At 62.5% G+C, this 26,335-nt stretch overlaps 2 protein-coding genes across 4 annotated transcripts; one reads left to right on the forward strand and one right to left on the reverse strand.

Annotated features, from left to right (window-relative positions):
* The first annotated feature begins 45 nt into the window (after nucleotides 1–45).
* On the forward strand, nucleotides 46–15,914 carry LOC134166084 (inner centromere protein A-like). Its single transcript, XM_062623387.1, has 19 exons — nucleotides 46–242; nucleotides 390–503; nucleotides 2,547–3,163; nucleotides 4,253–4,301; nucleotides 5,658–5,691; nucleotides 6,236–6,323; nucleotides 6,917–7,019; nucleotides 7,930–8,062; nucleotides 8,148–8,273; nucleotides 8,718–8,839; nucleotides 9,095–9,146; nucleotides 9,270–9,379; nucleotides 10,266–10,368; nucleotides 11,527–11,640; nucleotides 11,899–12,029; nucleotides 12,211–12,289; nucleotides 13,442–13,540; nucleotides 15,054–15,210; nucleotides 15,554–15,914. The coding sequence occupies exons 1-19, from the start codon at nucleotides 106–108 to the stop codon at nucleotides 15,757–15,759; spliced, it is 2,574 nt and encodes an 857-aa protein (XP_062479371.1). The 5' UTR covers nucleotides 46–105; the 3' UTR covers nucleotides 15,760–15,914.
* Nucleotides 15,915–17,556: 1,642 nt separating this feature from the next.
* Nucleotides 17,557–24,847, reverse strand: NLRP6 (NLR family pyrin domain containing 6). Of its 3 annotated transcripts, XM_062623368.1 has the most exons (10): nucleotides 24,333–24,847; nucleotides 24,140–24,178; nucleotides 22,330–24,052; nucleotides 21,517–21,606; nucleotides 21,162–21,335; nucleotides 20,474–20,644; nucleotides 19,961–20,131; nucleotides 18,795–18,965; nucleotides 18,017–18,187; nucleotides 17,557–17,692 (listed from the first exon to the last, which is right to left on the reverse strand). In XM_062623368.1, exons 1-10 carry the CDS (start codon nucleotides 24,763–24,765, stop codon nucleotides 17,620–17,622), a joined length of 3,216 nt encoding a protein of 1,071 aa, XP_062479352.1. In that variant the 5' UTR covers nucleotides 24,766–24,847; the 3' UTR covers nucleotides 17,557–17,619. The 3 variants fall into 3 exon arrangements, with proteins under 3 accessions (XP_062479352.1, XP_062479351.1, XP_062479353.1); XM_062623367.1 differs by having other exon boundaries at nucleotides 22,330–24,178; XM_062623369.1 differs by lacking the exon at nucleotides 20,474–20,644 and having other exon boundaries at nucleotides 22,330–24,178.
* Between the last annotated feature and the right edge of the window lie 1,488 nt (nucleotides 24,848–26,335).

A 26,335-nucleotide genomic window follows, 5' to 3' on the forward strand; every position in this document is an offset into this window, starting at 1 on the left:
CGTCCCGCGGAAGGTCCCGTCCCGCGGAAGGGGCTCCGCGCTCTGGGGCAGGGGCGGCCGCTGCGAGCCTCCCCTCTTCCTCTCTGCTGTGTTTCAGGTGTGGCCATGGTGGAAGCCGCCGGCCCCACGCGGCTGCTGGAGGTGTGCGGGCAGCGGCTCTCCCGGTTCCTCCGCGATGCCGAGCACAAGCGCCTGGCGTGGCTGCGGGAGGTGGAGGAGCAGGGCATGAGGATGCTGGAGAGGTAGGGACCGCCCCGGGGGCTGGCCGGGCCAGCAGCGCCCCAGCTCCTCTCCGTGCAGGGCTCCGTGTGCTCCCGGCTCTTCCGTGCCCTGTCCCCAGCGAGCGGCAGCGCGGGGATGCTCTCACGGTGTTCTCCTTTGCCCGACAGCAACCTGGGCGCTGAGCCCGGGCCGATGACCAGAACGCCCTCCCAGAGGAGACGCTCCAGGAAGAGGCAGTCCTCCTCCCTGAAAGACTACAGCAAGGAGCCCAGCAGGAGGAGGTAGGTGGCTCGGTGGGCTCCGGCTCCACCCCGGGCGCCGTGTTTAACCGTGGAACCGAGCGGTGACCGTTCCATTGTACACAAGGACATCAAACGGCTCCTTTATTCCCGAGTTAGCAAACACACTTAAAAGGGCCCGTCAAGATGGACCCGCGGTTTGATTCCCGTGGAGTCTGGCGCAGGGGTGGCTGGTTTCCTCCCCTTTGGTGTATTTTCCTCTTTTTCTGGTCAGAAACAAAGAACAATAAATACAATATGTTCTCAGCTGTTTGGATTTGGGCTTTGCTTGATTTTTGTTCCAGCAGGTTTTGGCCTGAGGTTGGTGTTCACTCCCTAAACCTTTGTGCTCCTGCCTGAGGGAGCCCGAGGATGGAGCCTGCTGCCAGTGCTGTGTGTGTCCAGGGTGGATGTTTGAGCTGGCAGGAGGGAAGGCTCGAAGGGAATAGTGTGAAGCTGAAGTGGAAATCGCCCGTGCACAGCAGCAATGCTGTCCCCAGCTGTAGTTGATTTCCAAGCACACAGATCCTTGCCTGCCCAGTGTTTGAGGTGTTTTGTCCTGAGCAGCCTGATAGGGAGCAGTAGAGCCTTCTGTTTTCAGCTGGGATCCTGAAGATCCCTACAAGGAGGCTTCCACATGGAGCCGCTCATGGGCGTTGGGGGTGGGCAGCTGCTGCTGCTGTCCCAGGACACGCTGTGGTGAGCTCTTTGTGCATGAGGGCACCTGGTTTTGATAACCATGGTGGAAACCCCCAGGAGTTTCACAAGAAGAGTGGGAGCTTAAAGACTGTCAGAACCAGCCATGGAGGACAGGAAGGGCACAAGAGCAGGGAGGGAGCATGGGAAGCTCCGGTGTGCGGCAGGGCAGAAGGGAATGCTGCAGAGCTGAACAAGCAGTGCTCCTTGCTCTGTTTTCCTCAGTGTGTATTTTAAAGCCCATTCTTCATGTTTGTCAATTGGACATTTCGCACTCGGTCTCCTTTGCAATTCAGGGCAAAGTCCCTCTTCTTGCTAGATGTTGGAATAAGAAATGAGAACAAGGCTGGAAGGAGGGGATCGGTGTGGGACCAGTCCCTGCTTGCTGGTGGTCATGCACCAGGGGCTGTAGCATCTGTCTCTCTCACTTGCTGATCAAGTCCATGGCTCCGTCCTCTTGTGGCAAGTTCCTAGTGCAGCAAAGAGAGTTTCACTGCTGAAGACCCCCAAGTCTCTGCAGTTGGCCGGGTTTAATGGAAGCAACAGAGATATTATGGTACCTGGTGATGTTTCGCTTGGATAACCGTAGCTGAGAGAATCCCTGAGTCCCAGCAGCACAGGGATGTGCTGATGGAATCCCTGAGTCCCAGCTGCACAGGGATGTCCCGATGGAATCTCTGAGTCCCAGCTGCACAGGGATGTCCCGGTGGAATCTCTGAGTCCCAGCAGCGCAGGGATGTCCCGATGGAATCCCTGAGTCCCAGCAGCGCAGGGATGTCCCTGTGGAATCCCTGAGTCCCAGCTGCACAGGGATGTCCCGATGGAATCCCTGAGTCCCAGCTGCACAGGGCTGTCTCTGTTGTTCCCTCAGGGCTGTGTGTGGCAGCAGTGCTGTTCCCCAGCCTGTTCACAGACTGTGTTTAGAGCCGTGGATGATTTCTCAGCACATGGGTCCCTTCCTTCCTTGGTGCTTGTGCGGTGTTTTATCCTGAGCAGCCTGACAGCAGCAGAGCCTTCTGTTTCCAGCTGGGATCCTTTAGATCCCTAGGGGGAGGCTTCCACATGGAGCTGATCATGGGAAACTGTGATAACTGGGATCCCCACTCCCTCCCCGTGTGGATGTCTGTAGTTTGCTCAAGGCAAAGTTGGTTGTACCTGTATGTGAGCACATCTGTGAGCTCCCAAGGCTCAGCTCCTGCATTTCACCAGTGACATGGGGGGGATGTGGGGGGAATGGTGGAGGGAATAAGGTACAGGCTCACCTGACAACTTGCTGTCTGCTTTTTTTCTCTATAGCCCCTTCGGGAGCTGGAGGCTCCATCATTCTATTGAATGTTGGTTTCGTTTCAGGTTGTCCAGAAGGAGAAGCAGCATCAAGCTCGTGTCTTTCAAGCCAGGCTCCCAAAGGCGCCAGAGCAAGGAGCAGCCCCTGGATCCTGGCTGTGGTGGGGAGGGTGCCCAGGCCTGTGCTGCACCCGAGCTCCCAGCACTGCCTGGGGACGGGGCAGCAGAAGCACCAGGTCCCAGCAGAGCCCAGGCGGGTGACCCACAGCGCAGCCCTGCGGGTGCCTGTGAGCTCCCTGTGTGCGAGCAGTCACCGCGGGGGGATGCAGACAGCGAGTGGCAGGATGAGGCCCCTGTCACCGGGGTCCGTGCTGGCCCCGCAGCGAGGGGGGCACAGGCAGCCCCCGGCAGAAGAACGAGCACCTCCACTCCCAAGGCTGCCGGAGCCGGGGCTGCTCCGGACCTGGCAGAGCCGCTCCTGCCGGGCTCCGGCAGCCGAGGAGCTGCGCTGGGACCCCGAGCGCGGCGCTGCTCCGGGCGCCGGAGCTCGCTGAGTGCCCCCCCCGCGGGCCGGCGGTGCTCCCTGGCCGGCCGGAGGGCGAGCAGGAGCCGCAGGGCAGTGGCCAGGAAGGCGGCAGCGGCGGCGGCGCTGGAGTCGTCCTCTGCCTCCAGCAGAGTGAGCTGTAAGTGTGTGCTGCTGCCAGCGCCTGCCGTGGGCTGCGGCGTTAGGATGAGCTGCCCCCCCCCCGGGCACTGCCCTCGCCCCTCTTAGCCTGCTCTTCTGCTCTTCACGGCCCTTGTGGCTTCTGCCCATCGGGGGGCCGATCTTCGGGTCCTCGTCCGCTGTCAGAGCGAGCCCTGGGTTGTGTTTAACTGCATCGGGAGGTGTCTGCGGGGCACAGGGAGTGGAGGCTGGGTTATAGAGGTTGTGCATGGGCAAAAGCCAAGAGGGAAAGGGAAGATGTGGCCTGGCAGGTTCCAGCCGTGGTGGGGTTTGGCTGCTCAGAAGTGACCACTATGGTCCCTGGGATGGGCTTCATGCCAACGTGGAGTTGTCTCCTGACAACTCACAGGGAATCTGTAGGACCTGAACTGAATGTCCCCACCCTGAAATCTGCCCGAAACAGGCAGAGGATATAAAGGGTTTGGGTGTAGATAGAAGAGAACCAGAGGAAATGGGGCTCACATGGAGCCCCAGCCTGGTTTGGGCTGGAAAGGCCCTTAAGCTCATCCAGTTCCAACCCCTGCCACAGGCAGGGACACCTCACACCAGACCGTGTTGCCCAGCCTGGCCTCAGAATCCAGGCCATTCCTCTTGTCCTCTGTTCCCATGGCTCCTGGGGAGGTTTTGCTGTTTGGGCTTTCTAAAAGCGTTGCTGCTGAAGTCAGTGGCTTCTGGCAGAGCCCGGAGGCCTCGGTATTTCGTTGTCAGCTTTGAGTCACGCTGTCTCAGGCGTTTGTTACCACACTTGAGCAAAGTGCTGCTTGGGGGGGTGAAACCAGCCCAAATGCACCAGATCTCTGCAGGAGCTGGGGCTGGGTGATGGGAGCTGCTGCCTCCCTGTGCAGCTGGAGCAGCCTGCAGGCAGGGAGCTGCTCCTCGGTTCCTCCTCGCAGCCCACACCCGTGTGTCAGTGCCACCCGAGGGAGGTGGCGGTGCTGGTGTGGAAGCCGGGATGAGCAATCGGAGCCTCCCCGGGGTGTGCACCACGCACACGCTGCTGCTCCCGGGGAGCACCGACCCCCCCCAACCTCCTCCTGCTCTCCCCCAGGTCAGAGCTCCCTGGAAGCGTGCGTGGAAGAGGATGTGGCCGGGACGAGGTGAGGCTGCGGGGAGGGCGGGCACGGAGAGCCCCGTGAGGGAGCTGCGCAGGGCACTGCGGTGCTCCAGCTTAGGGCTGGCTCCGTGCCCCTGCGGTGGTGTCACCCTGTGCTCTATCTCTGTGGCACTGCGGTGGTGTCACCCTGTGCTCCTGCTCTGACCCTGCGGTGGTGTCACCCTGTGCTCTATCTCTGTGGCACTGCGGTGGTGTCACCCTGTGCTCCTGCTCTGACCCTGCGGTGGTGTCACCCTGTGCTCTATCTCTGTGGCACTGCGGTGGTGTCACCCTGTGCTCCTGCTCTGACCCTGCGGTGGTGTCACCCTGTGCTCCGTGCCCCTGCGGTGGTGTCACCCTGTGCTCCGTGCCCCTGCGGTGGTGTCACCCTGTGCTCCGTGCCCCTGCGGTGGTGTCACCCTGTGCTCCGTGCCCCTGCGGTGGTGTCACCCTGTGCTCCTGCTCTGACCCTGCGGTGGTGTCACCCTGTGCTCCGTGCCCCTGCGGTGGTGTCACCCTGTGCTCCGTGCCCCTGCGGTGGTGTCACCCTGTGCTCTATCTCTGTGGCACTGTGGCGGTGTCACCCTGGGCTCCGTGACCCTGTGGTGGTGTCACCCTGTGCTCTGACCCTGTGGTGGCGTCACCCTGTGCTCTGACACTGTAATGATGTCACCCTGTGCTCTGTGACCCTGCGGTGGTGCCACCCTGTGCTCTGTCACACTGTAGTGGTGCCACCCTGTGCTCTGTCACACTGTAGTGGTGCCACCCTGTGCTCTGTCACACTGTAGTGGTGCCACCCTGTGCTCTGTCACACTGTAGTGTGTCACCCTGTGCTCTGTGACCCTGCGGTGGTGTCGCCCTGTGCTCTCTCACACTGTGGTGGTGTCACCCTGTGCTCTGTGACACTCTTTAGGTGATGGTGTCTCCTGGGCTGGTCTGAGCAGCTCCTGTGCCTGTGCTGGGGGCTGTAACCAGGCTCCCAGTGCCTGCTGGTGCCCGAGGTCAGGCACCCGCAGTCTCACCTCGGAGGTGGATGCCCAAGGCCCAGCCGAGGGCTCACAGAGCTTCCTTTCTGCCTGTGGGCTGTGCAGGAGGGCTCAGAGCTCATCGGTGCTGGTCTGTAACGCAATGGCTGGGTGCCCCACAGCAAGGCACAGCTCCAGCCCTGTGGCCTGGCTGAAGCAGGCCTGTGCCTCCGGATGGACCGGGAATAGATGGGATACGTGTCTAAATCTGTGTATGCGTTCATTCGGGTTTAGCTGTGCTTTCCCTGGGGTCCCACCCGCTGCCTCTGTCACAGTTTGATCATCACCTGTAACTTCAGAGAGCTGGAATCATTAAAACAGCGTTTCTCTTCCAGGCCTGGGCTGGAGCTGGACCCCCCAAGGGAAGGGGTGAGTTCTAAGGAGCAACCTTGAGACTGAGCTGCCCCCTTTGCTGAGCACGGCCCGGGCCAGGGTCACTGCCCCATCCCTGCAAGCTCCTCGAGCTGGGCAGCGCCTCGGAGCGCTGGGGTGATGGCTCAGCAGGGAGGGAGAGCACGGTCTGTGTGCAGGGGTGCTGTGCTGCTGCTCCTCCTGGGAGCACGCGGCGGTGGTACCCGGGCTGCCGGGGATCCCACCTGAAACCCTTCGCTGTCTTCCGGGGCTGGAGGCTGTAGTTTGGGAGTTGGTGTCTCCAAGGTGTGCAGGTGCTGCCTGTTCCCAGGGTGCTCTGGCTTTGGGGTCAGGGCCCAGCCAAGCTCCTGCTCTGGTTCGGAAGCGCTGGTCACTGAACTCCCTGCAGAGCCTGGTGTTCCAGGAGCTGCTCAGCATCCATGCAGGAGGGAGAAGCAGGCTCCTGCCTGCAGCTGGAAGGGACTGGGGCTTTCCAAGCAGTGGCTCCTGTAGCCTTGTCCTTCGGGGCAGCAGCACTCACTCAACGTCCCTGTTCCTGCAGGCTCCTGAGGACACGCTCCCTTCCAGCAGAAGCACCCTGGCTGCCAGCTGTCCTCCGTGTCCCAAGCAGCAGGCAGGGAGCGATGGAGGTAACGCTGAGCTGCTCCTGCTTTGCTGTGTGAGGGCCCAGGGACACGGAGCAGGGATCAGCACGAGGGGGTGTGGGAAATGTGGGACATGGTGACAGAAACCCCCCTCTTCGGTAAACTGTGACCCCCTGGAGAGGGCCCGGCTCATCCCACTGCGCGTCCCACGCCTTGCGCACGTGTCCGAGCTGTCCTGTCCAGCTTCAGTCCGTGTCATGAGGACGTGGGCACCCTTTGGAAGGCCATTGCTCTTAGACCTGGAATCTTCCACCTAGTGTAATGTCCTGGTAAAGCACCCTGGCATCCCTTTCCTCTGCCTTTATGTGAGGATTTACCAGCTTATTCCCTGTGCCTCCAAGCGAGGGAAGGGCTTTCTGGTTATCCACGGTGGGAAGTGGGATCTAATGAGCAGCTGTAGCTGGAGTGTGGGACAGGTTATGCCCATTCAGAGGGGTCTGTACCTGATGTGTCCTGCAGCATGCTCACATCCAGCCCTGGTGTCCCAGGCTCCTGCTTTCTCAGCCTGGTTCCCGTGCCGTGGGGCTCTGAGGCCAGCGCGGAACCCTGTGGGTGTCCTGCGGTGGTGCTGACTGCAGGCTCCTCCACAGGAACCCCGGTAAATCCCATCAGGGAATCCCAGAACAAGGACCAGGAGCGATCACCCTGTGCCAGGCCCCAGGAGGATCCCCCATGCATCTGGTACGAGACCCGTGTGAGGAGGAGGCAGGAGCCGGTGTCTGCGGGGCTCAGACCCGGCCTTAAGTGATGGGTTCCATAGAGCTTTGGGTGTTTGTCCCCAGTTCTGACCCCTCCTTGGCCAAACCTTGCCCCAGGAGCTCCTCCTGGAGCCGCGTTTGCCTGGGCAGGTCTGGCTGGGGAAGCAGAGGCAGGAGGTGACCGAGATAGCGCAGGAACAGCTTGGTGTGCCCATGGGTGGCTCCTGAGGGTGCTCTGGGAGCAGCTCTGGAAGGAATGCGAGTGGGTCACTGACCTGTTTATTTATATCCCGTGCAAGTGCCTGGAATAGCTGACCTGTTCCCTCTCAGCGCTGACCAGTGCTCCACGTCAGATTCCAGCTGCTCTTAGCTTTGCCCCTGCCCTGGTTTGGCTGGAGGGAGCTGCCTGGGGTAGAGAACGGGAGCAACAGTGACCTCTGGATGTGCAGCTTCCCTCAGGGCTGCTGCTGTGGGATGGGGTCCTGGCTGTGCAGTGAAGCATCCCCCTGGGATGAAGGGGTGCGAGTGAGGCCATTTCTGACACTGGTGAATGTGTGAGTGTCCAAAGGCTTCCTAAGGCACACGGAGCCAGTGGGGTGAGCTTGTGCTGTTTGTCTGCTTGTGCTGTTGACACCAGCTGGAGTGGGTCTGAGTGGAGGGGGAGTGTGATGTCGCACATCCCTGCCCTGCAGCTCCCCTACCGGGTTACCCTGTGCCTTTCCCGTCCTCCTTCCCGATGGACTGTGTGCCTGGCACAGGGCTGACCGGGCTCCATGGCCCATGTCCTCAGCTGGCAGCGAGCAGGCAGAGGGCAGCGTGTGACACCAAGCGAGCGCTGCCGGCGGGGTTGGGATGCGGTGGTTCCCTAACGCGCCTCTTGCTGATGCCACCAGGACCAGGAGCCGCACGCAGGCGATGGGCGCTGTGTGGAAGGGGCAGCAGCAGCAGCCGGGGGCTCAGGCCCCGTCCCCTTCGGGTGAGCGGCGCGGGAGCCCCGCAGAGCCTCCCCCCGGCGCGGGCAGCAAGGTGAGCGGGTGCCGCGGCCCCTTGCCCCCTCCCGCTCCTCACCTCCCGCCTCTCCCCGCTCCTCACCTCCCGCCTCTCCCCGCAGGTGCTGCGGAGCCTCCTGCGGGCCGTGCAGCGGCACCCGCTGCCCCCCAGCCCGGCCCCCCCGCCCCACGGCGGGGTCGTGAGGAGCCTCCTCCAGCGCAGCACCCGCACCCGGCCCAGCCCCAAGGTGGGTCCGAGCCCCAGCGGGTGCAGGGTCCTGGGCTGGCGGTGATGGGGGGATTCTGGCACAAGCACGGACCCATTCCTGGCTCAGCCCCGGCCCTTGCACGCTGCCCCCCCCCCCAGTTCTGCTTCACCCCCCCGCGGGCGGCCCCGCAGGGTCTGTGACAAGGACGTTAGTGACTGGGGTCTCTGGTACCCCCAGACCTCCCTCCCCTGCAGGGCACCTTGTCTGCTCTGTCGGGAGAGCACTCAGAGCCTCGGGAAGCTGGGTATCCTTGCAGAGGGAACGTGCCCTTGTGTCTTAGGGGGCTGCTTTAGGGCTGGGGTCAGGCAAGGGGTTCTCTACTCTGTCCTGGTAAGGAGCTGCAGCTGAGAACAGGGGTGCATGCTAGAGGGGTTCTAGTGTTAATCCCAAACCCTTAACCATGGTTTTGTCTCATCTCTGCAGGGAGACTTCGTTGTAAGTAACGACACCCTTAACTGTGGGCACTGGAGGGTTCTATGGGCCTCGTGGGCACTGACAGCTCCTTCCCCTGTCACTGGCATCATGCAGCTGTGGCCACGCCAGTGGTGAGGTGCAGGAGCTCCTTCAGGTGTGTTCTGGGCTGGGAACTGTGAGGAGACCTTTGCCTCTAAGCAGGACTCCATCATGCTCCTTTCCCCACCTTCTCCAGCCACTGGTGCAGGTGACACGGTCCCAGGCAAGAAGCATTCGCTCACTTACAGCAGGAGCTGTTCCTTGCCTGAAGATGCTCTCTGCAGCTGCAGGACTGAGGAGTTTCCCTCCCGTGCCCGTGACTCTCCTGCTCCCATTAGCTGAATCAGCACTGTTGCCAAACCTGCGTTGTTTCTCCCCTACTATTCACTTCCCATCCCGGTGTGTGGGTGAACGTGACTGACAGTGACTCCTTTGTTTAGCCTCCAGCTGCCTGTGCGCAAGCAGCCCGGGGGTAGGAACAGGCCCCAGCAGTTGGTACAGTCTGAACTCATCTCCCTCCAGGAGAAGGAGCGGCAGAGACTGGAAAGCCTCAGGAAGAAGCAGGAAGCTGAGGAGCAGAGGAAGAAGAAAATGGAGGAGGAGAAGAGGCAGCGGCAGGCGGAAATGAAGCAGTGAGTTGGTCCCTTTGCCTCCTGCGCCTTCCCTGGGTCACCACAGAATGGCCCTGGAGGCCCTTCCTGCCCCACAGCAGCTCTGCTGTACCCTGCCTGCTGCCTCCCCCTTGGGTTGTGCAGGTGAAGCTGCCTGGCCCCCCAGGCCCTGCTGCTCATGGCAGCAAGAACCACACCATGCAAAGTGCCTGCTGATGTCTGAGCTTAGCCCAGGAGCCTGCTGAGGCTGGGCCCAACCCAAGTGAGACAAGCAAAGTAGCTTCTCCCTAGTCACCATGACAAGTCCCTGTTCCCCATCACCCCTGTGCCATCACAGACCGAGCCATTCCCCATCACCTCTGTGCCAGCACAGACCGAGCCATTCCCCATCACCTCTGTGCCAGCACAGACCGAGCCGTTCCCCATCACCTCTGTGCCAGCACAGACCGAGCCATTCCCCATCACCTCTGTGCCAGCACAGACCGAGCCATTCCCCATCACCTCTGTGCCAGCACAGACCGAGCCGTTCCCCATCACCCCTGTGCCAGCACAGACCGAGCCGTTCCCCATCACCCCTGTGCCAGCACAGACCGAGCCATTCCCCATCACCCCTGCGCCATCACAGACCGAGCCATTCCCCATCACCTCTGTGCCAGCACAGACCGAGCCGTTCCCCATCACCTCTGTGCCAGCACAGACCGAGCCATTCCCCATCACCCCTGTGCCATCACAGACCGAGCCATTCCCCATCACCCCTGCGCCAGCACAGACCGAGCCATTCCCCATCACCCCTGCGCCAGCACAGACCGAGCCGTTCCCCATCACCCCTGTGCCATCACGGACCGAGCCGTTCCCCATCACCCCTGTGCCAGCACAGGCTGTGCTAACAGCCTCTTGCACTGCCCAGGAAGAGGGAAGAGCGCCTGAGGAAGGCACTGCAGGCTCGGGAGCGGGCAGAGGAGGAGAAGAAGAAGCGGATGGAGCAGAAGATCCTGCAGAGCGATGAGAAGGTGGGAATGGTGCTTGAGCTTGGGACCACCTGCTGACGCTGTGTGAGTGAGCTGAGACCAGGAGGCTGCAAACAGGCCCTGGCACGATGCATGTGAGCACAGGGCTGCTGCTGGCGGTGACTAATGGGGTGGTGGGGAAGGCTGCAGCAGGCACCCTGAAATCCTCTGACAAGCGCAGGCTTTTGTTCTCCAACCCTCTGCAGTGGCTCCAAACGTTCCTGTTCTGACACGCAGCGGTCGCGGTGCTCCGGCTCCAAGGAATGTGGCAGCATCCCTTGGCTGTCCTGGGAACAGGCCCTGCAGTGAGCCAGCCTTGCTCAGCTCCCTGCACCACCAGGGAGCTCTTCACACGCTGCATTACAGGCAGCGAAGCCTCAGTGCTTGTGGGGGTGCAAAGATGCTGTGGGGAAGAGCACTGAGCACACGAGGGATGCTCCTGGCTCGGAGACTTGGCTCTCTGTGTGTTTGCATCATGCTTGGTTTCCAACGCCTTGCCTGGCCCTCAGCTGAGGACAAGTGGATGAGGAGTGTGCTGGGGTGGGCTGCTGACGGCTGGGTGCAGGGTGTTGCTGTTTCTGCACACACCAGGTTGTCTGGGGCTGAGGGAGGCTGCTCCTGACTGACCCAAGCCCTCGCAGCCTTGGGGAGGAGAATTGCTCACCCTGGGGCATGGACTGGAGTGACCTCTGGAAAGGGGTAACCTCAGAAAACAGAGGAATTGTGCTGCTTTCTGCTGCCCCAAAACCTGGGCGGCCCAAAGCACCCCCAGCCCTGGCTGGTCTGCTCCTGCAGACATGCCAGTGCTTCACTGGGACACAGCTGGGGTGAGGGCTCCGGGGCCAGCTCTCACGCCCCCAGTGGGTGCTGCAGCTCGGGTAGGTGACAGCAGCACTGCAGGCAAAGCAGAACCCAGGTGCCAGACCCCTTCGTCCTGCAGAGAGCCACTGTCGAGGTGGAGCCGTGTTCTGGGGTTGTGTAGTGGTGTCTGTGCCCCCAGCCATGGCCTTGCTGCACAGGGGCGGTGTAGATCCGGTGCACACGTGCTGGGCGCTGGGGTCTCGGTAGGACCCGGAACCTCTTGGCCCCCAGCAGCAGCGCCCTGGGCACACACTGGGGGTGTCATTGGGGTGCTGGAGCAGAGCGTGTGGCTCCCCTCAGGTGCGGCTCTCCCAGGCGCGGGACAGGGAGGAGAAGGCGGAGGAGCGGGGCAGGAAGAAGCTGTCCAAGAAGTCTGGGGAAGCTGAGGCACGGAAGCAGAAAGCGCTGAAGGGGGTAAGAGCAGCCCCAGCTCCCTCCTGCAGGTAGAGGAGGAGCAGTGGGAACCCGTGCCCTGCTCTGGCTGGTGGGACACGGGAGGTTCCTGACTCTCAAGCACAAGGGTACCCATGGGGACAGAAGACTGCCCAAGGGGCAGGCCTGCCATGGAAGAAAGGAGAGAAGGAGACAGCTTGTCTCAAAGCATGCACTTGATGTCCTCCCACCTTTCCCCCCTTGAGCTGGAGGCTTACAGGGGTTTTCTCCTCTCCTCAGGAGGAAGATGAACTGGAGCAGCCAGAGCCGCTGCAGAAGAGGAGAGAGGATGAAGTGAGGGGGAAAGGAAAGAAAGTCTTGGAACTGAGAAGTCTTCTGGAGCAGCAGCAGGCGGAACACGGGAAGGAGAGGTATTGCCTTGGCTCTGCCTTCAGGAGGCACTGGGCAACGGGAACAGAAACAGCATTGCTGAAGGTGGGAGCCTGCTGAGGGCTCCGGCTGGCCCCGGGCACGGGAGCCAGGGGGCTGTAGGGTTGCTGGGGGGCACAGACAAGCTCTGCTCTGTAACTACAGTGCAGGTTTTCTCCCCAGGGATCACAGACCCGGAGGGAAGGAGAAGCCTCCCCATCCGCAGCTGAGGGCAGCGGCGTTCCCCGAGAAGCACAGAAAGGTGGGAGTTGAAGTGGTCTTGGAGCAGCTTCTCTGCTGGGAGCATGGGAGGCACAGGCGTGTTTTCAGTGCTGTGTTCCTGTCCAAGGCTTCCATGTTCTCTGTTGCCTTATTTAGAGAGGCAAACACAGTCAAACTGGTGACAAGCCCAACGTGTTACTGCAGGGAGCTGGGGCTGATGCAGGAGCAACCAGCTCTGGAGGTGAAGCTGGAGCTGCCTTGCTACCGGTGAGCTCCCCAGCCCCATCACGAGCTGGGGACAGCCATAACACGGCCCTTTGAAGGACACCCCCAGTGCCATTCACTGACACTTCAATGGATATGGAAATCAGTAAGGGGCAGGGGGGGTCCTACTCCATTCCCTCCCTGGTTTTGGAGGATGTGATCCCATAACACAGGTACCAGATGGCTTCGTGTGGCTCCCTCACACAGGGAATGTTGTGGCTGTTTTTCTCAAAACATCACAGCAATGTTTTCTTCCCACTCTCTCCTGACATTGCTCTGCTCTTCTGCCTTCATTAGTAAAGAATCAAAGCCCCACATGCTGCTACCCCTAAGCATGGGTTCCTCCGTCTGTGCTTGCTCTTACTGGGTCCATGACATTCAAACTCCTGGTGATGCTGTATAATATTAATGAAGGTCTAAGCAGAGCTCCTCCAGATGAGAGGGAAGCTGACTCTAATTGCAGGTGCCTGCAGCTCGTGCCCTCGCATTGCCCTTCCCTGCTGAGGAATGTGGGAGAAGGAACTCCTGGGAAGTGATTTGGGTTTGGGTGGAAAAGGAGCTCAAGCAGTGAAAACTTTTCCTCTTTAGGAAGAGAGCCCAAAGGAGCTGTGGGGCAGGAGAAGAGAGCCAGGCAACCAGAACCCATTGCTGTGGCTTCAAAGCCTGGCTGAAAGCAGTAAAGGGGAGCGTGGGCTCTAAAGACCTTGCAGATGTGGATCTGAGCAAAGACTTGGGGTTACGTTATCTCTGAGTCCTGGGTTTGGTTTGGTTGTTCTGTGGGTTTGGGTTTTTTTTCCTGCAGAAAAGACACAGAGGAGCTGAGGATTCTCTTGCAGGGCCCCAGAAACGATGGCTCAGTTCCAGAGCCAGCCTGGCTGCTTTGCTTGGGTGAACATGAATGAGGAATGGCTTCATTCTCGTATCTTAGCAGGAGGAAGCTGGTCTGCAGCGCCCGGGAGAGAGGAAGCTCAAGCAGCCGGAGGCCCCGACTGCTGCCGCTGGCACAGGGCTGAGCAAAACGCTAAAGGTGAGTCCTGGCTGCAGCGGAGCCCTCGAGCACGGGGGGGCTGTGGTGTCCGACCGGCTCCCGGGGCTGGGAGCCAGCCCGCGGAGCAGGGATGGAGCAGGAAACGCAGCCCCGGTGCGCGCTGCTGGGCTTCAGCCGGCGCTGCGCGGAGACGGGGATGGCTTCGGCTTGGCCAGAGCTCGGGGCAGGAGGAACCCGAGGGGAAAACACGTGGGGTTTATGCCGGGAAAGATGAAAGGGGCTGGAGGTGGCCACCGGATGGCAGCGCCGGGAGCCCCGGTTCCACCGCGGGGCTCCGCAGCCTCTTTGAGGTGGAGCTGCCTAAACCTGATAGCGGGAGGTGGAGGAAAAGCTGCTCGGAGCCGGACTCCGTTCTCCCGCCCTGGGGCTGACGGGGTCCTCCTGCTCCTGCTGCCTTCGCCCTGCTGCGGCTCCTGTCAGAGCTTAAGGGAGCAAGAACCAGACCTGCCATGAAACGGAATGGTTCGAGGGGTGCAGCCGCGTGCGCAGAGCCAAGCACTTGCACGGGGGCAGGACTCCGTTCTCCCAACGCTTTTGCACACAGACCAGGAGGGAAAAGGGGCTAAAAGCCGTTCCCGAGTGGCTGAGCACAGGGGCAGTTCCTGCAGTTGCACAGGGGTGGATGCTGCTGTGCTCCTGCAGTACAGAACCCTCCCAGTTTGCTCTCCAGTTGGCATCTCCAAGCGCTCCTGTGCTGCATGGGACTGTCGAGTGTCCCGGTCATCCTCTTCCTCTCCGCAAACCAGGAGCTGTCTCCAAGCTTTGGCTTGTGCTGTTCTGACCTGCAGCTGCAGTGGGAAACAGGGCCCTGGCTTCTTCCTACGCAGGCACCGGCAGTTCCTCCTGGCAGCTCTGGAGCTGCAGGGTGGGAAGGGGCTGTTTCACTGCGGTCTGCAGTCCCTGTGGCAGTCCAGCTCATGGAATCATGGAGCTGTTTGTGTTGGAAGGGACCTTAAAGCTCCTCCAGCTCCAATCCCAACCCCTTCCACTGGAGCAGCTTGCTCCAAGCCCCTGTGTCCAATCTGGCCTTGAACACTGCCAGGGATGGGGCAGCCACAGCTTCTCTGGGCACCCTGTGCCAGCGCCTCAGCACCCTCCCAGGGAAGAGCTTCTGCCTAAGACCTCATCTCAGTCTCCCCTCTGGCAGGTTCAAGCCATTCCCCTTGGCCTGTCCCTACAGGCCCTTGTCCCAAGCCCCTCTCCAGGTTCCCTGTAGCTCCTTTAGGCACTGGAGCTGCTCTCAGGTCTCCCCTTCAGGAGCCTCCTCTTGTCCAGGCTGACCCAGCCCAGCTCTCCCAGCCTGGCTCCAGAGCAGAGCTGCTCCAGCCCTTGCAGCAGCTCCATGGCCTCCTCTGGCCTCCCTCCAGCAGCTCCACGTCCCTCTTGGGCTGGGTCCTGTGCTGCTGGGATGTGGTCCGGGGCTCTGGGTGCCTGCAGGGCAGGGCCCTCCCTGGCCACCTCCTGCTCCAGCTGCTGCTGCCTCTGGTTTCAGAAATCCATCTCCGCACCCTACTTGAAGCCCCTGAAGGGCACGGAGCAGAGCAGCCACCCAAAGGTGAGCGAGGACAACTATGGCATGGACCAGAACAGCGACGATGCCACAGATGATGAGAACGACCCTCGGAACCCGGTCCCTGCCTGGGCCGACGGTAGGTGCTTGCGTTGGTTTCCTTTCTCTCCTCACCTGGAAGCTGAAGTTCTCCAGGGCAACTTGGTACTATCCTGGCTTCCCCAAAGCCAGGCGTGAGCGTGTGGGAGCTGAGCAGTGCTGGGAGCTGCTGGCTCTATGTGGGGCTGGAGCCATGCTCCTGCCAGTGCTCTGGAAGCTAAAGCAGGGTCGTCCCTGTGTGTGTTGGCATCCAAGGATGTGAGAATGGGGGGGGCCTTGTCCAAAGCCCCTCTCCAGGTTTCTCGTAGCCCCTTTGGGCACTGGAGCTCTCTCAGCCTGCTGTGATGTGTATCCTAACTGCCTCTGTGGGGCCGCTTCCCCAGGCCCTCGGCTCAAGCAGGGCATCATGCACCAGTACTACCACCCAGTGAACACGGACCAGCTCTTCGGGCTCATCTCAGGCCTCCGGCTGGAGGAGATCTTTGGCAAGAGCAAGCCCCGGTACTTCAAGCGCACGAGCTCGGCCGTTTGGCATTCCCCACCACGGCCCAGATCCGCCTCTGGCCCCTCCTGCAGCCTCAACAAGTGAGGAGAGGGGCAGGGATGTGTCTGATGCCCACCCGCAGCCTCAGCCTGGGTCTCAGTGTGGAGCCCGGGGGCAGGTCTCACTGCAGCCTCTGTGTACAATTTTAACCCATTTTTTGTACAGATTAAATTATTAAATAAAGTTCTGTTGCAATAACCCCCCCATGTGTCTGCTCCGTTTTGGGGCTGGGATGATGCTTTGGCGATTGATGCTCAGGCAGTTGGTTGGGATGTGGTGTTGTGCTCTGCTCTTCCATCTGCTCTCTCTTAGGTTCCCCCAAGCCCTTTGGGGTTCTCTTAGCATCCTTGGGGAGTCCCTCCAGGATTTCAGGGTCCTTCAGCTCCTCCAGCCCCTCTGTTACCCAAGGGGCTTGTCCCAGAGCAGAACAGACCTGACACGAGCTCTCGCTGGGTGAGGCTGAGCCTGTGGGTGCCACCTCAGTGCTTTCCCCTCTGCTGCTCCCCGGGGCCCAGCTCGGCCGCACCGCGGCTTCCTCCCATGCAGGATGTGGCAGGTCCGGTTTCAGCCTCCGCAGCAACACCCGGGCTTGGTCCTTTTTGGCTCCACTGGGGTTCCTGGCCCCTGCCCCTCCTGGGTCCTGCTGTGTGCTCCGGGTGTGCTGGGATCCTCTGGGTCAGCTCTTTGCAGCTCTCCTGGGCTCTCTGAGGCTCCCTTGGACTAGCGGGGCTCTTTGGCCCTGGTTCCTCTGAGCTGTTCTGGCCCCTCTCACCAGTGCCTTTCTCAGATGCCTCCAAGGGGTTGTGGCATCTCCAAGCCTCCTGAACCTCCGCAGCCGGTCTGGGATGTGCTGCCCGTTTCCAGGCTCCGACTGCTCCCCACCAGTGGTTTCTGTTCCTTTGATGATCCTCACATCACCCCCCAGGCACCTGAGGAGCAGCAAGTCCAGGGGTCAGGCACAGGGTGGGAGCCAGGGTTAGGATCTCCTCAGACCGGATTTCGCTGCAGCCAGGAGCAGGGATGTGGGTCCCATCGTGCCTGTGGGTGAATGTGTTTTGCTCCAGCCCCACACCAGTACTGCCCATCAGACCATGGCCAGTGTTTGATGCTCTGACCATGAGCCTGAAGCTCCCAGGAGGGCCCCTGCTGCAACCACAGCACTTTCAGTCGGGATGGGGACCAGGAAATGCATTGGAGCAGTTCTGGAGGACGTGGGACTGGCTGTGCCGAGAAGCTGGAATTGGTTGGGATGAGAAGCTGTGGGAGCCCTGCCTGGATGTGCCAGGTCCCTGAGCTCCAGCCCAGTGCCCAGCTCTGCTCAGCTGTGTTCCGGTGCTCCCGGCAATGGGAGAGGAGCAGCCCATGGAGCTGCACAGCATTCAAGGGCATGGCTGCTGATGGGAACCACCGCGGTGTGGAGAGCCTTCTGGGAGGAGCTTTATTGCACAAGGCTACAACACGAGTGCTCTTCACAGTAAATCCATGGCCAGAAGCAGAGGGAGACCTTCCTGGGGACTACACAGACCCCATCGACACGGGAGCCACAGTGAACATTCACAGGGAGTGAATAGGAATCTCGGCAGCCACCATGTGTCTGGGCACTGCCAGCACCAGGGAGCAAACAGAAACGGTTCGGACCCACCAGTGCCTCACCCCCACTCCCTTCAGCCGCAGCTCTGCTCCTTCCCACCCTCCCAGGGCCCTGGGGCAGGCCCTGTTGGACCCGTAATGCACAGACAGGTCTCGGCTGCAGGGGGTTCCTTCCTGCGCTCCTCCGGGGCATCAGCAGAGTCCATCGGAAGGTTTTCAGCACTGAAAGGATGCCTCAACAGGAAACCCCTGCCCCTCATCCATGGCACACGTTCAGGCTCGGTCCCTGAGCCCCTCGCGCCGCCGGTCCAGCCCTCACACGAGTCTGACTTGTTCAAGCGCTGCCACCTCCTGCAGGGTCTCCTCATCCAGCCCCGAGCTCGGCAGCCTTTGGGGAGGAGGAGGAAGAGGTCAATCCCCCCCCAGAGCTGACCCCGGGCCATGGCACTGCAGCCAGAGAGGGCAGAGGGGGCCAGCGTGGGGGTCTTGGTGCCATGGGGACCCTGCCTCTGTGGGCTTCCTGCTGCTATACAGCCTATTGCTCTCTGCAGCTGCCTGACAGGAGGATGCAGTGAAGGGGGTCAGGCTCTGCTCCCAAGGGACAAGAGGAAACGGCCTCAAGCTGCATCAGGGGAAGTTTAGATGGAGATTGGGACCCCTTGTCGTAAGCTCCTGTAAGCACCCAGGTGATGCCAGGACCCTTGTCCCTTACCACAGCCTCTGCAGGGACCCGGGGTGCTGCTCCAGCGCCCTGCACAGCGCCCGCACGCTCCCGTTGTCCAGGTTGTTCTCGCTCAGGTCCAGTGTCTCCAGGGCGCATCCAGCGCGGAGCACGGAGCACACGTCCTCGCAGCAGGCTCCCAAGAGGCCGCACTGCCACAGGCTGCGGGGACAGGGAAGGGACACGTGGGGACACCCCATGCACAGCCAGGAACCCAGCCTGGCCGCTGCGTGCCCCAAAACAGCTTTCAGGGAGGACTTGCTCCAGAGCTCGCTCCAGGCTTCCTGTGAGGTCCTGGTGCTGGATAAAACCTCCCAGGATGGGGAGCATCCCTTTGGATGGGCATGGGCAGGACCGGGCTTCCTCTTGACTGGGTTACCCCAGTCACTTCTCGCAACCCCAGAATAGGATTTGGTCTTTATGGAGCAAAATAGGGTTGGGGTGATCCTTATGGAGCAAACATCCGTGCACATGCACTTGGAACGTGCCGCGGGATGGAATGCCTGCAACTGGGGCAGGGAGCGCGCTGCTGCTCCGCCTGGGAGAGCTTTAAACGCCACTTGAAGTCACCTCGCCTGGGTGCTCATGAATCATTTAACCCACTGTAAACATCACTTCCCATTTCAAGCTGCGGGCACCCGGCCCCTGCGGCTCCTGCGGCCCCGAGGCACGCGGGGGGGGGGGGGGTCCCGCACCCAGAGACCTTGCCCCGGGGATGCAGGGGCGGCTCCCGGAGCCCCCCGGCTCAGCCCCACATCGCGTCACCCACCTGAGGCTGCGCAGCCGGCAGCGGGGGTCCCGCAGCCCTGGGCTCAGCCGCTTCACTCCCCCGTCCCCCACAGCGTTGCCCCCCAGGTGCAGCTCGGCCAGGCTGGGGCTGTCAGGGAGCACCGCGGCGAGGGTCTCACAGCTCAGCTCCGTCAGCCCGCACTGCCACAGCCTGCGGGGAGCAGCGAGCAGGGCCTGGCCACGGGGCTCTCCCGTCCTCCAGGGCCCCAGCGCCAACACCCCCCCAGCAGTCACGTCTGTCCCCGGGGGCACTGCAGCCCCTGCCCTCGGCTCAGCATCACCAGGGAGCTCTCCCAACCTCCGCTGGACAGACCCAGCGCGTCCCCCTCCTCCATCACTGCAAAGCAAAGGTGCCCCGAGGGAGCTGGGGGGTTCAGCCTGGAGAAGGCTCAGGGGGGACCTGATGGCTCCCTACAAGTGCCTGACAGGAGGATGGAGCCAGGAGGGGCTGGGCTCTGCTCCCAAGGAACAAGGGATGGGACAAGAGGAAACGGCCTCAAGCTGCACCAGGGCAGGTTTAGATGGAGCTGAGGAGCAATTCCTGCCCCAGAGGGTGCTCAGGCATTGGAACAGGCTGCCCAGGACAGGGCTGCAGGCACCGGCCCTGCAAGTGTTCACACACGGAGGAGACAAGGCCTCAGTGCCATGGGTTAGGGGTGGCCTTGGCACTGCTGGGGTAAGGGCTGGACTGGATGAGCTTAAAGACCTTTTCCAGCCTGGTTGATTCCATGGCTCTGTGATTTCTCACCGTTACCTGCCCTGCTCTGTGCCTCCTACCAGCCCAGCTGGACCCTTGCCCCTGGGGCTCCATGCAGCAGGGGGATGTTGCCCTGGCAGATGTGATTGATGCTGTTTCCCCACTCCTGTCCCACAGCCCCTCAGCAGCCGTGTCCTGCCTGGCTTCCTGCTCCTGGCTGACTGGGATGGGACTCGCTGGTAGCACCAGGGGGAAAGCGGGTGAAAAGCTTGTTCAGAAGCAGATGGAAGAGACAGTTCTGGCTCAATAGCGGTGGCCGTGGTGGAGCCCTGTGGGACTGGGGCACCCACCAGTGCTCTGCCACTGGCCCTGGAGCACCGAGATCCCTGTTCCTGCCGCACAGCATTTCCCAGAGCCTCCCCGGCTCAGCCCCACACCGCGTCACCCACCTGAGGCTGCGCAGCCGGCAGCGGGGGTCCCGCAGCCCTGGGCTCAGCCGCTTCACTCCCCCGTCCCCCACAGCGTTGCCCCCCAGGTGCAGCTCGGCCAGGCTGGGGCTGTCAGGGAGCACCGCGGCGAGGGTCTCACAGCTCAGCTCCGTCAGCCCGCACTGCCACAGCCTGCGGGGGATCAGGGCCTGAGCCGGGACACACCGAGCCCCGGCCACCCGCTGCTTCCTGCCCCATCCCTGGCAGTGTTCAAGGCCAGGTTGGACACAGGGGCTTGGAGCAAGCTGCTCCAGTGGAAGGGGTCCCTGCCCGTGACAGGGGTTGGAGCTGGAGGAGTTTTAAGGTCCCTTCCAACACAAACCAGGCTGGGATTCTATGACTCAGTGCCCCTGAGCCCCGGGCTGTGACCGGGCTGGTTTAGCGCATCCCCAGGCAGCGACGTGGCCGCATCCTGCGCACCCGCCCCAGTCCCACCCTGCAGCCCCACCGGCTCACGGCGGGACCGGTCCGTACTCGAGCTTCCGGAGGCCGCGCCCGGGTCCGCGCAGCGCCGCGCACAGCTCCCGCACGCCGCCGTCCCCCACCGCGTTGTCGCTGAGGTCCAGCAGCGCCAGCCCGGGCGCTGCCGCCAGCACCGATGCCAGAGCCCTGCAGCCCGCGGCCGTGATGCTGCAGCCGCCCAACCTGCGGGGGGACAGAGTGAGGGGGGCCGTGCCGGTGGCCCCAGCTTGGAGGTGGCTCCTGCAGCAGCGCTGCGGGCACCGTGGTAATGGCTTCAACCTGCCAGGGTCCCCACTGCAGTGCCAGTGTCCCCCACACAGCATCTGCCACGGCAGCACCAGCGGTGTCCCTCACGCAGTGCCCATGTACCCCCCGGTACCCCTTCCTGGTGTCCCTCACGCAGTGCCCATGTACCCCCCGGTACCCCTTCCTGGTGTCCCTCACGCAGTGCCCATGTACCCCCCGGTACCCCTTCCTGGTGTCCCTCACGCAGTGCCCATGTACCCCCCGGTACCCCTTCCTGGTGTCCCTCACGCAGTGCCCATGTACCCCCCAGTACCCCTTCCTGGTGTCCCTCACACAGTGCAAATGTTCATGTCCCCCCCCCGTGTCAGTGTCCCTGTCCCTCCCCACTGTCCCTCACACAGTGTCCGTGTCTCCCCCCGTGTCAGTGTCCCCGTCCCTCCCTGCTGCCCCTCACCTCAGCTCCCGCAGGGGGCCGGCTCCGCGCCGCAGCCCCTCGCACAGCATCCTCACGCCTTCGTCCCCCAGGTCCTTGTTCCCAGCCAGGCCCAGCTCGGCCAGGGCAGGGCTGGTGCCGAGGACGGAGGCCAGAGCCGTGCCGCAGGCGGTGCTGAGCTCACACCGGTCCAGCCTGCAGAGGAGAGGGGTGCAGAGGGGTCGGGGCCGCCGCTGGTGATGGCCTCACACCGGGCGGGTCTCCACGAGCAGCCCCCGGGGCCGGTCCCACCGCACAGGACGTGGTCACCCCTGGTGCTGCCACCGGTGCCCCGCTGGGGCTCTGTGCCACGGCCCCTCCGTCAGCAGCCGCGTACCTCAGCGTCTTCAGCTTACAGCCTGATGCCTCCAGGGCTTGACAGAGCATGTGGATGGGTGACAGCATCCCCTCTTCCTCCTGGGCTTCCCTGCAAGGAGATGCTTCCTATGAAATGAGTGGAGAGGGCCTTTGGCCGAGGGCCTGTAGGGACAGGATGAGGGGAAATGGCTTTAAACGGTAGGGGTTGAGTCACTGGCAGAGGTTGCCCAGAAGAGCTGTGGCTGCCCCAAAAGGAAAAATCTCTGAGCTGGACCCGTTCTCTCTGAGCAGAATGAGGAAGTTGTGCCCACACTCCTCATCTCTGTCCAGTTTTCTCCCCGCACAAGCACAAAGGAGAGCAGAGGTTTCACTCTGGGGTTGATGCTGAGAGCACAGGGCTGGAGCCGTTGGTTTCACAGCCGTGAGCCTGCTGGAGGAGGGTCCCTGGCCCCAGCCAGCACAGCCGCGCACTGTCCCAGCACAGGCTGTCCCTTCCAGCCCAGACCAGTCTGGGATTCTGTTCATATCCCAGCCTATTCCTGTTCCCATCCTATTCCCATTCCTATCCTGTTCCTATTTCTGTCTTACTGCTTTCCTATTCCTATTCTTATCCCACCCCTACCTCTAACCCTACCCATATCATATCCTATCATATCCTATCGTATCCTATTGTAGCCTGTCCTATCCTACCCTATCCTATCCTATCCTTGTTCCTCCTTCCCTCCCTCTCCCAGCACTGCTCCCTGCCCACCGGCTGTGACTCGAGGTCACGGCTCTGCCCATGCAGGTCTCACCAAACCCCCGGGGCTCAGCAGCCCAGGACCCCACGCACCGGCGCAGCTTCTTGCACGGCTGCGGCTCTGCGGTGTCCTCGGGCTCATCCCACAGGAAGCAGCAGTGCCCCAGCTCCAGCACCTGCAGCCCAGGGAACCTCCTCAGGCTGAAGGCGAGGACGACCTGGTCGAAGCGGTTGAGGTTGAGCCCATGTAGGCGCAGCCCCGTGAAGGGGCACAGGGCGGCCGCCACCAGCCGCTCGTCCTGCAGCTCGTAGAGGCAGTGGCAGAGCTCCAGGTCGCGGACCAGCCCCGTCTCCTCCAGCAGAAGAGCCAGGGCCGTTTTCTGGCTGTCCTGAAGCCACTCCAGCAAATCCTGCGTAATCCTGGCAGAGATTTTACAGCCCGTCTCCTGCTCCAGCTCCCTCCTGCGATCCTCGTTTAAGAGTCCAAAGAGGAACCGCACGGTCAGGACGAAGTAGTTCCTGGAGCTGCCATAGCTCTCCAGCAGCTCCCTCACGTCCCTGCTGGGACCCACGAGGGGCTCCTGCTCCTCCCCTTCATCTTCCAGCAGGTAGAAGAGCGCCGCAAAAAACTCCTGGAAGCTGAGGTGGATGAAGCCGTAGGAGCTGACGCAGGAAATGTCCTTCTGGAAGAGGTGCTCGTTGAGGAGGAGCGGGAGGGCTTCCTGCCGGCCCAGCACCAGCCCCTGCACCTCCTTCTCCTCAAAGAGGACCCTCTGCCCGCGGACGCCGCCGGCCGCCAGGCAGCAGAGCCTGCGGAGCACGGCGGGCACATCCTGCCGCTGCCACCCGCGCAGGGAGCGCAGCAGCGCCGAGAGGTAGAGCACGTAGATCCCGGTCGTGGTGCGGGGGCCGTGGGCCAGGCCCCCGGCGCGGCCGAGCTGCTGCCTCAGCACGGTGCAGACGATCCAGCAGACGACGGGCACCAGGCACATGGTGAAGAGCAGCTCGTGGCCCCGCACGAAGCGGAAGGCGGCCGCCGCCTGCTCCGCGCTGCCGAAGAACCGCTGGAAGTAATCCCTCCGGTCCGCCTCCGAGAAGCCCAGGATCTCGGCGCAGCGCTCGTGCTCCAGGAGCCGCCGCAGGCTCTGCAGCGCCGCCGGCCTGGTGGTGATGAGCAGGGAGCTGTGGCACAGGAGCCTCCTGCGGAACAGGCTGGCGAGGACCACGGCCACCGGGCGCCGCTCGCCGGGCTCCGCGCACAGCTCCGACCACGGCTGCTCCACCGAGAAGCGCAGCTCGTCAAAGCCGTCGATGACGAACAGGAGCTTCTCCGGCTGCTGCAGCACCGCGTCCAGCGGCAGGGGGCTGCCGGGGCAGCACCGCGCCAGGAGGTCGGCCATGCTGGCCTCGCCGGCCAGGAGGTTCCCCTCGCGGCAGTGGATGTAGAACACGAAGTCAAACTCCTCGAACATGCGGTCGCACGCCCAGTCCAGCATGATCTTCCTGGCCGTCATGGTCTTCCCCATGCCCGCGGCGCCCAGCAGCACCACCTCCTTGGGGCTCCAGCCCTCCTCGTCGGGCTTGAAGAGGTCGGCGACGGCGATGGAGGAGCCGGCGCGCTCCTTCATGAGGTCCGCGTGCCCGCGCCCCACGGCCGCGATCTCGCGCTCTCGCTGCCGCTCGTCGCGGTGCTCGGTGACCATCACCAGCCGCGCGTACCGAGCGCTGAGGCTCGCGCTGTCGCCCAACCGCCCGTTCAGGTCCTTCATGCGGCCGTAGGCCTGGCGCACGGCCCTCTTGTACCCACTGCGGTGATCTGGAAGGTGACCCCCCCTCGGGCAGCAGCGGAGCATGGGGCGGCAGCGGCAGAGGAGCCCCCGCGCTTTCCCCTGCCCGTACCTACCTGATGGCGATGATCCCAGCAGAGGAGCAGGCCCCAGCTCTGGGGGAAAAGGGGCGTTAGTGGGAACCATCGCTGAGCTCCAGCACCCCAAACCCCTCCGCTTCCCCATGCCTGGCCACAGGGACCCGCATCCATAGCAGCCTCCTGGCCCTGCAGGGCTCCTGCACACACAGCCCCTGCTCAGCATTCCCACCTCTCTCTCTGCTCTCCCGGAGCACAGCAGCGCTGTTGCGGAGCTGGATGTGCTCCAGGACGGTCATCGCCACGTCCAGGGCGGCCTCCGCGCCATAGAACTCCAGCATGAGGTTCTTGGTGTCTATCCAGTCGGCATTCTGCAGCCGGCCCCAGGGAATGGGGCTGCAGCCGCGCAGCTCTGCGTGCGCCAGCGCATCCCGGAACCGCTTAAAATCCAGCTGGGAGAGGTCCTCCAGGGCACGGAGCAGGAGATCCCCAGCCCTGCCCTGCCCCTGCCAGTGGCCGCTGCCCGGGGCACCGCTCCTGCTGCTGCCCATGTGCATGGGCACAGCTTGGCCCCTGCTGCAAAGCCACTGTGAGACCCCTGCAGCCCCACACACAGCCCCATGGCAAGAGCCCTGTGAGACCCCTCCAGCCCCACACAGCCCCATCCTGTCGTGCTGCCTCTGCCCCGAGCAGCTCTGCCCCTGCTGCCACCAACTTCCTCCTCTGTGCTCTGCTCTCCAGGGCTGTGGGGCTGGCTGTAGGGCTGTGGAGCTGCAGGGCTGTGGGGCTATGGGGCTGTCTGTGGGGCTGGCTGAAGTTGCCCTGCCTGCTCCCCCACCCCAGACCATCCCCACCAGCACAAGGCACAGTGGGGCAGCTCCTTGCTGCAAAGCCTCGCTGGAGCCATGTCCCACAAGCAGAGCAGAGACTCCAAAACCAAAGCAGAGAACCCATGAGCAGAGCAGAGACCCCATCACCAGAGCAGAGACCCCATGGGCAGAGCACAGTCATCACCAGAGCAGAGACCCCATCTCCAGAGCAGAGACCCCATGAGCAGAGCACAGTCCTTATCACCAGAGCAGAGACCCCATCTCCAGAGCAGAGACCCCATGAGCAGAGCACAGTCCTTATCACCAGAGCAGAGACCCCATCTCCAGAGCAGAGACCCCATGAGCAGAGCACAGTCCTTATCACCAGAGCAGAGACCCCATCTCCAGAGCAGAGACCCCATGAGCAGAGCACAGTCCTTATCACCAGAGCAGAGACCTCACCACCAGAGCAGGGCCCCCACCTCCAGAGCATTGTTCCCACCAGGAAATCTGAGGACCTACCAGGAGATCAGTGTCCCACCAAGCAGAGCAATGTCCTCACCAGGAGAGCACCATCCTCACCGTGTCCCACCAGGAGAGCAGCTTCCCTACCAGGAGATGGGTGTCCTCACCAGGAGAGCCACATGAGGACGTGGGTGCCTCCAGCAGCTGAGCCCAGGGTGGCTGCTGGCCCTGCTCTGCTGGGCTGGGCTGCGTGGGGCACTCTGTGCAGGGCCACTGGGCCAGAGGCTCTGTGGGGATGGAGCTCACCGCAAGCCCAGGAGCCACATACGCACTCCTGTTTCCTGAGTGAGCAACTCACCCTTCAACACGTTGATTTCCTTCTTAGGTCAACGCTCTCAGAGCGCATCACGTTCTGCACCTCTTCTAGTTTCCTCTTCTCAGCACCGGCTCCATCCTCCTCGCGCTGCAGGGGTGGGTTCGTTGAAGGCATGAGGGGGACCTCAGCCCCCGGACACTGTGGCTTGGCTGCCGGTCAAGTCCTTGCTCCCCTTGGGACCCACTGCTGAGCCCCGACAGCCGGGCCTGGTCAGGGAGAGGGGGAGCGGTGACTTCTCATCCTGCCACAGAGCCCGGCATCAGCTCTGGTGTCCCCCCTCCAGGGCAGGGTTCAGGTACCAGCCCATGGCCAGCGTGGCCGCACAGTGGTGTGGCTCTGCTCTGCTCTGCTCTGCCCAGGCAGTGGGTCCTGCACCGGGATGGGGCACGCACGGGCTTCCTGCTCAAGCAGAAACGTTCAGAACCTCAGGCTGCCCCACAAGCACCAGACCCAGACCCGGAGGAGCCTCCAGAAGGCAAAGTGTGGATGAACGGCTGTGTTCCGTGATCTCACCACACCAACCATTGCACAACCCTGGCTGAGCAGGAGAGGAAGCAGCAGGCATGGTGCAGCCCGAGCATGGCA

The sequence above is a fragment of the Pezoporus occidentalis genome, unplaced genomic scaffold (genome assembly GCF_034315485.1).
Source record: "Pezoporus occidentalis ecotype Australia unplaced genomic scaffold, CSIRO_AGI_Poc_V1 ctg250, whole genome shotgun sequence".
In the NCBI taxonomy this organism is placed as follows: domain Eukaryota; kingdom Metazoa; phylum Chordata; class Aves; order Psittaciformes; family Psittacidae; genus Pezoporus; species Pezoporus occidentalis.

What these genes read in the sequence shown, in the direction of transcription:
- LOC134166084 (XM_062623387.1), top strand. Translation starts at nt 106, where the DNA reads ATGGTGGAAGCCGCCGGCCCCACGCGGCTGCTGGAGGTGTGCGGGCAG. An exon ending in GCAGGCAGGGAGCGATGGAG is followed by an intron (nt 6,324 to 6,916) that starts GTAACGCTGAGC and finishes TGCTGACTGCAG; the next exon opens with GCTCCTCCACAGGAACCCCG. An exon ending in CCCCCGGCGCGGGCAGCAAG is followed by an intron (nt 8,063 to 8,147) that starts GTGAGCGGGTGC and finishes CTCTCCCCGCAG; the next exon opens with GTGCTGCGGAGCCTCCTGCG.
- NLRP6 (XM_062623367.1), bottom strand. Translation starts at nt 24,765, where the DNA reads ATGGGGCTGTGTGGGGCTGGAGGGGTCTCACAGGGCTCTTGCCATGGG. An exon ending in CCGGGAGAGCAGAGAGAGAG is followed by an intron (nt 24,179 to 24,332) that starts GTGGGAATGCTG and finishes CTTTTCCCCCAG; the next exon opens with AGCTGGGGCCTGCTCCTCTG. An exon ending in GGCCCCCTGCGGGAGCTGAG is followed by an intron (nt 20,645 to 21,161) that starts GTGAGGGGCAGC and finishes GTCCCCCCGCAG; the next exon opens with GTTGGGCGGCTGCAGCATCA.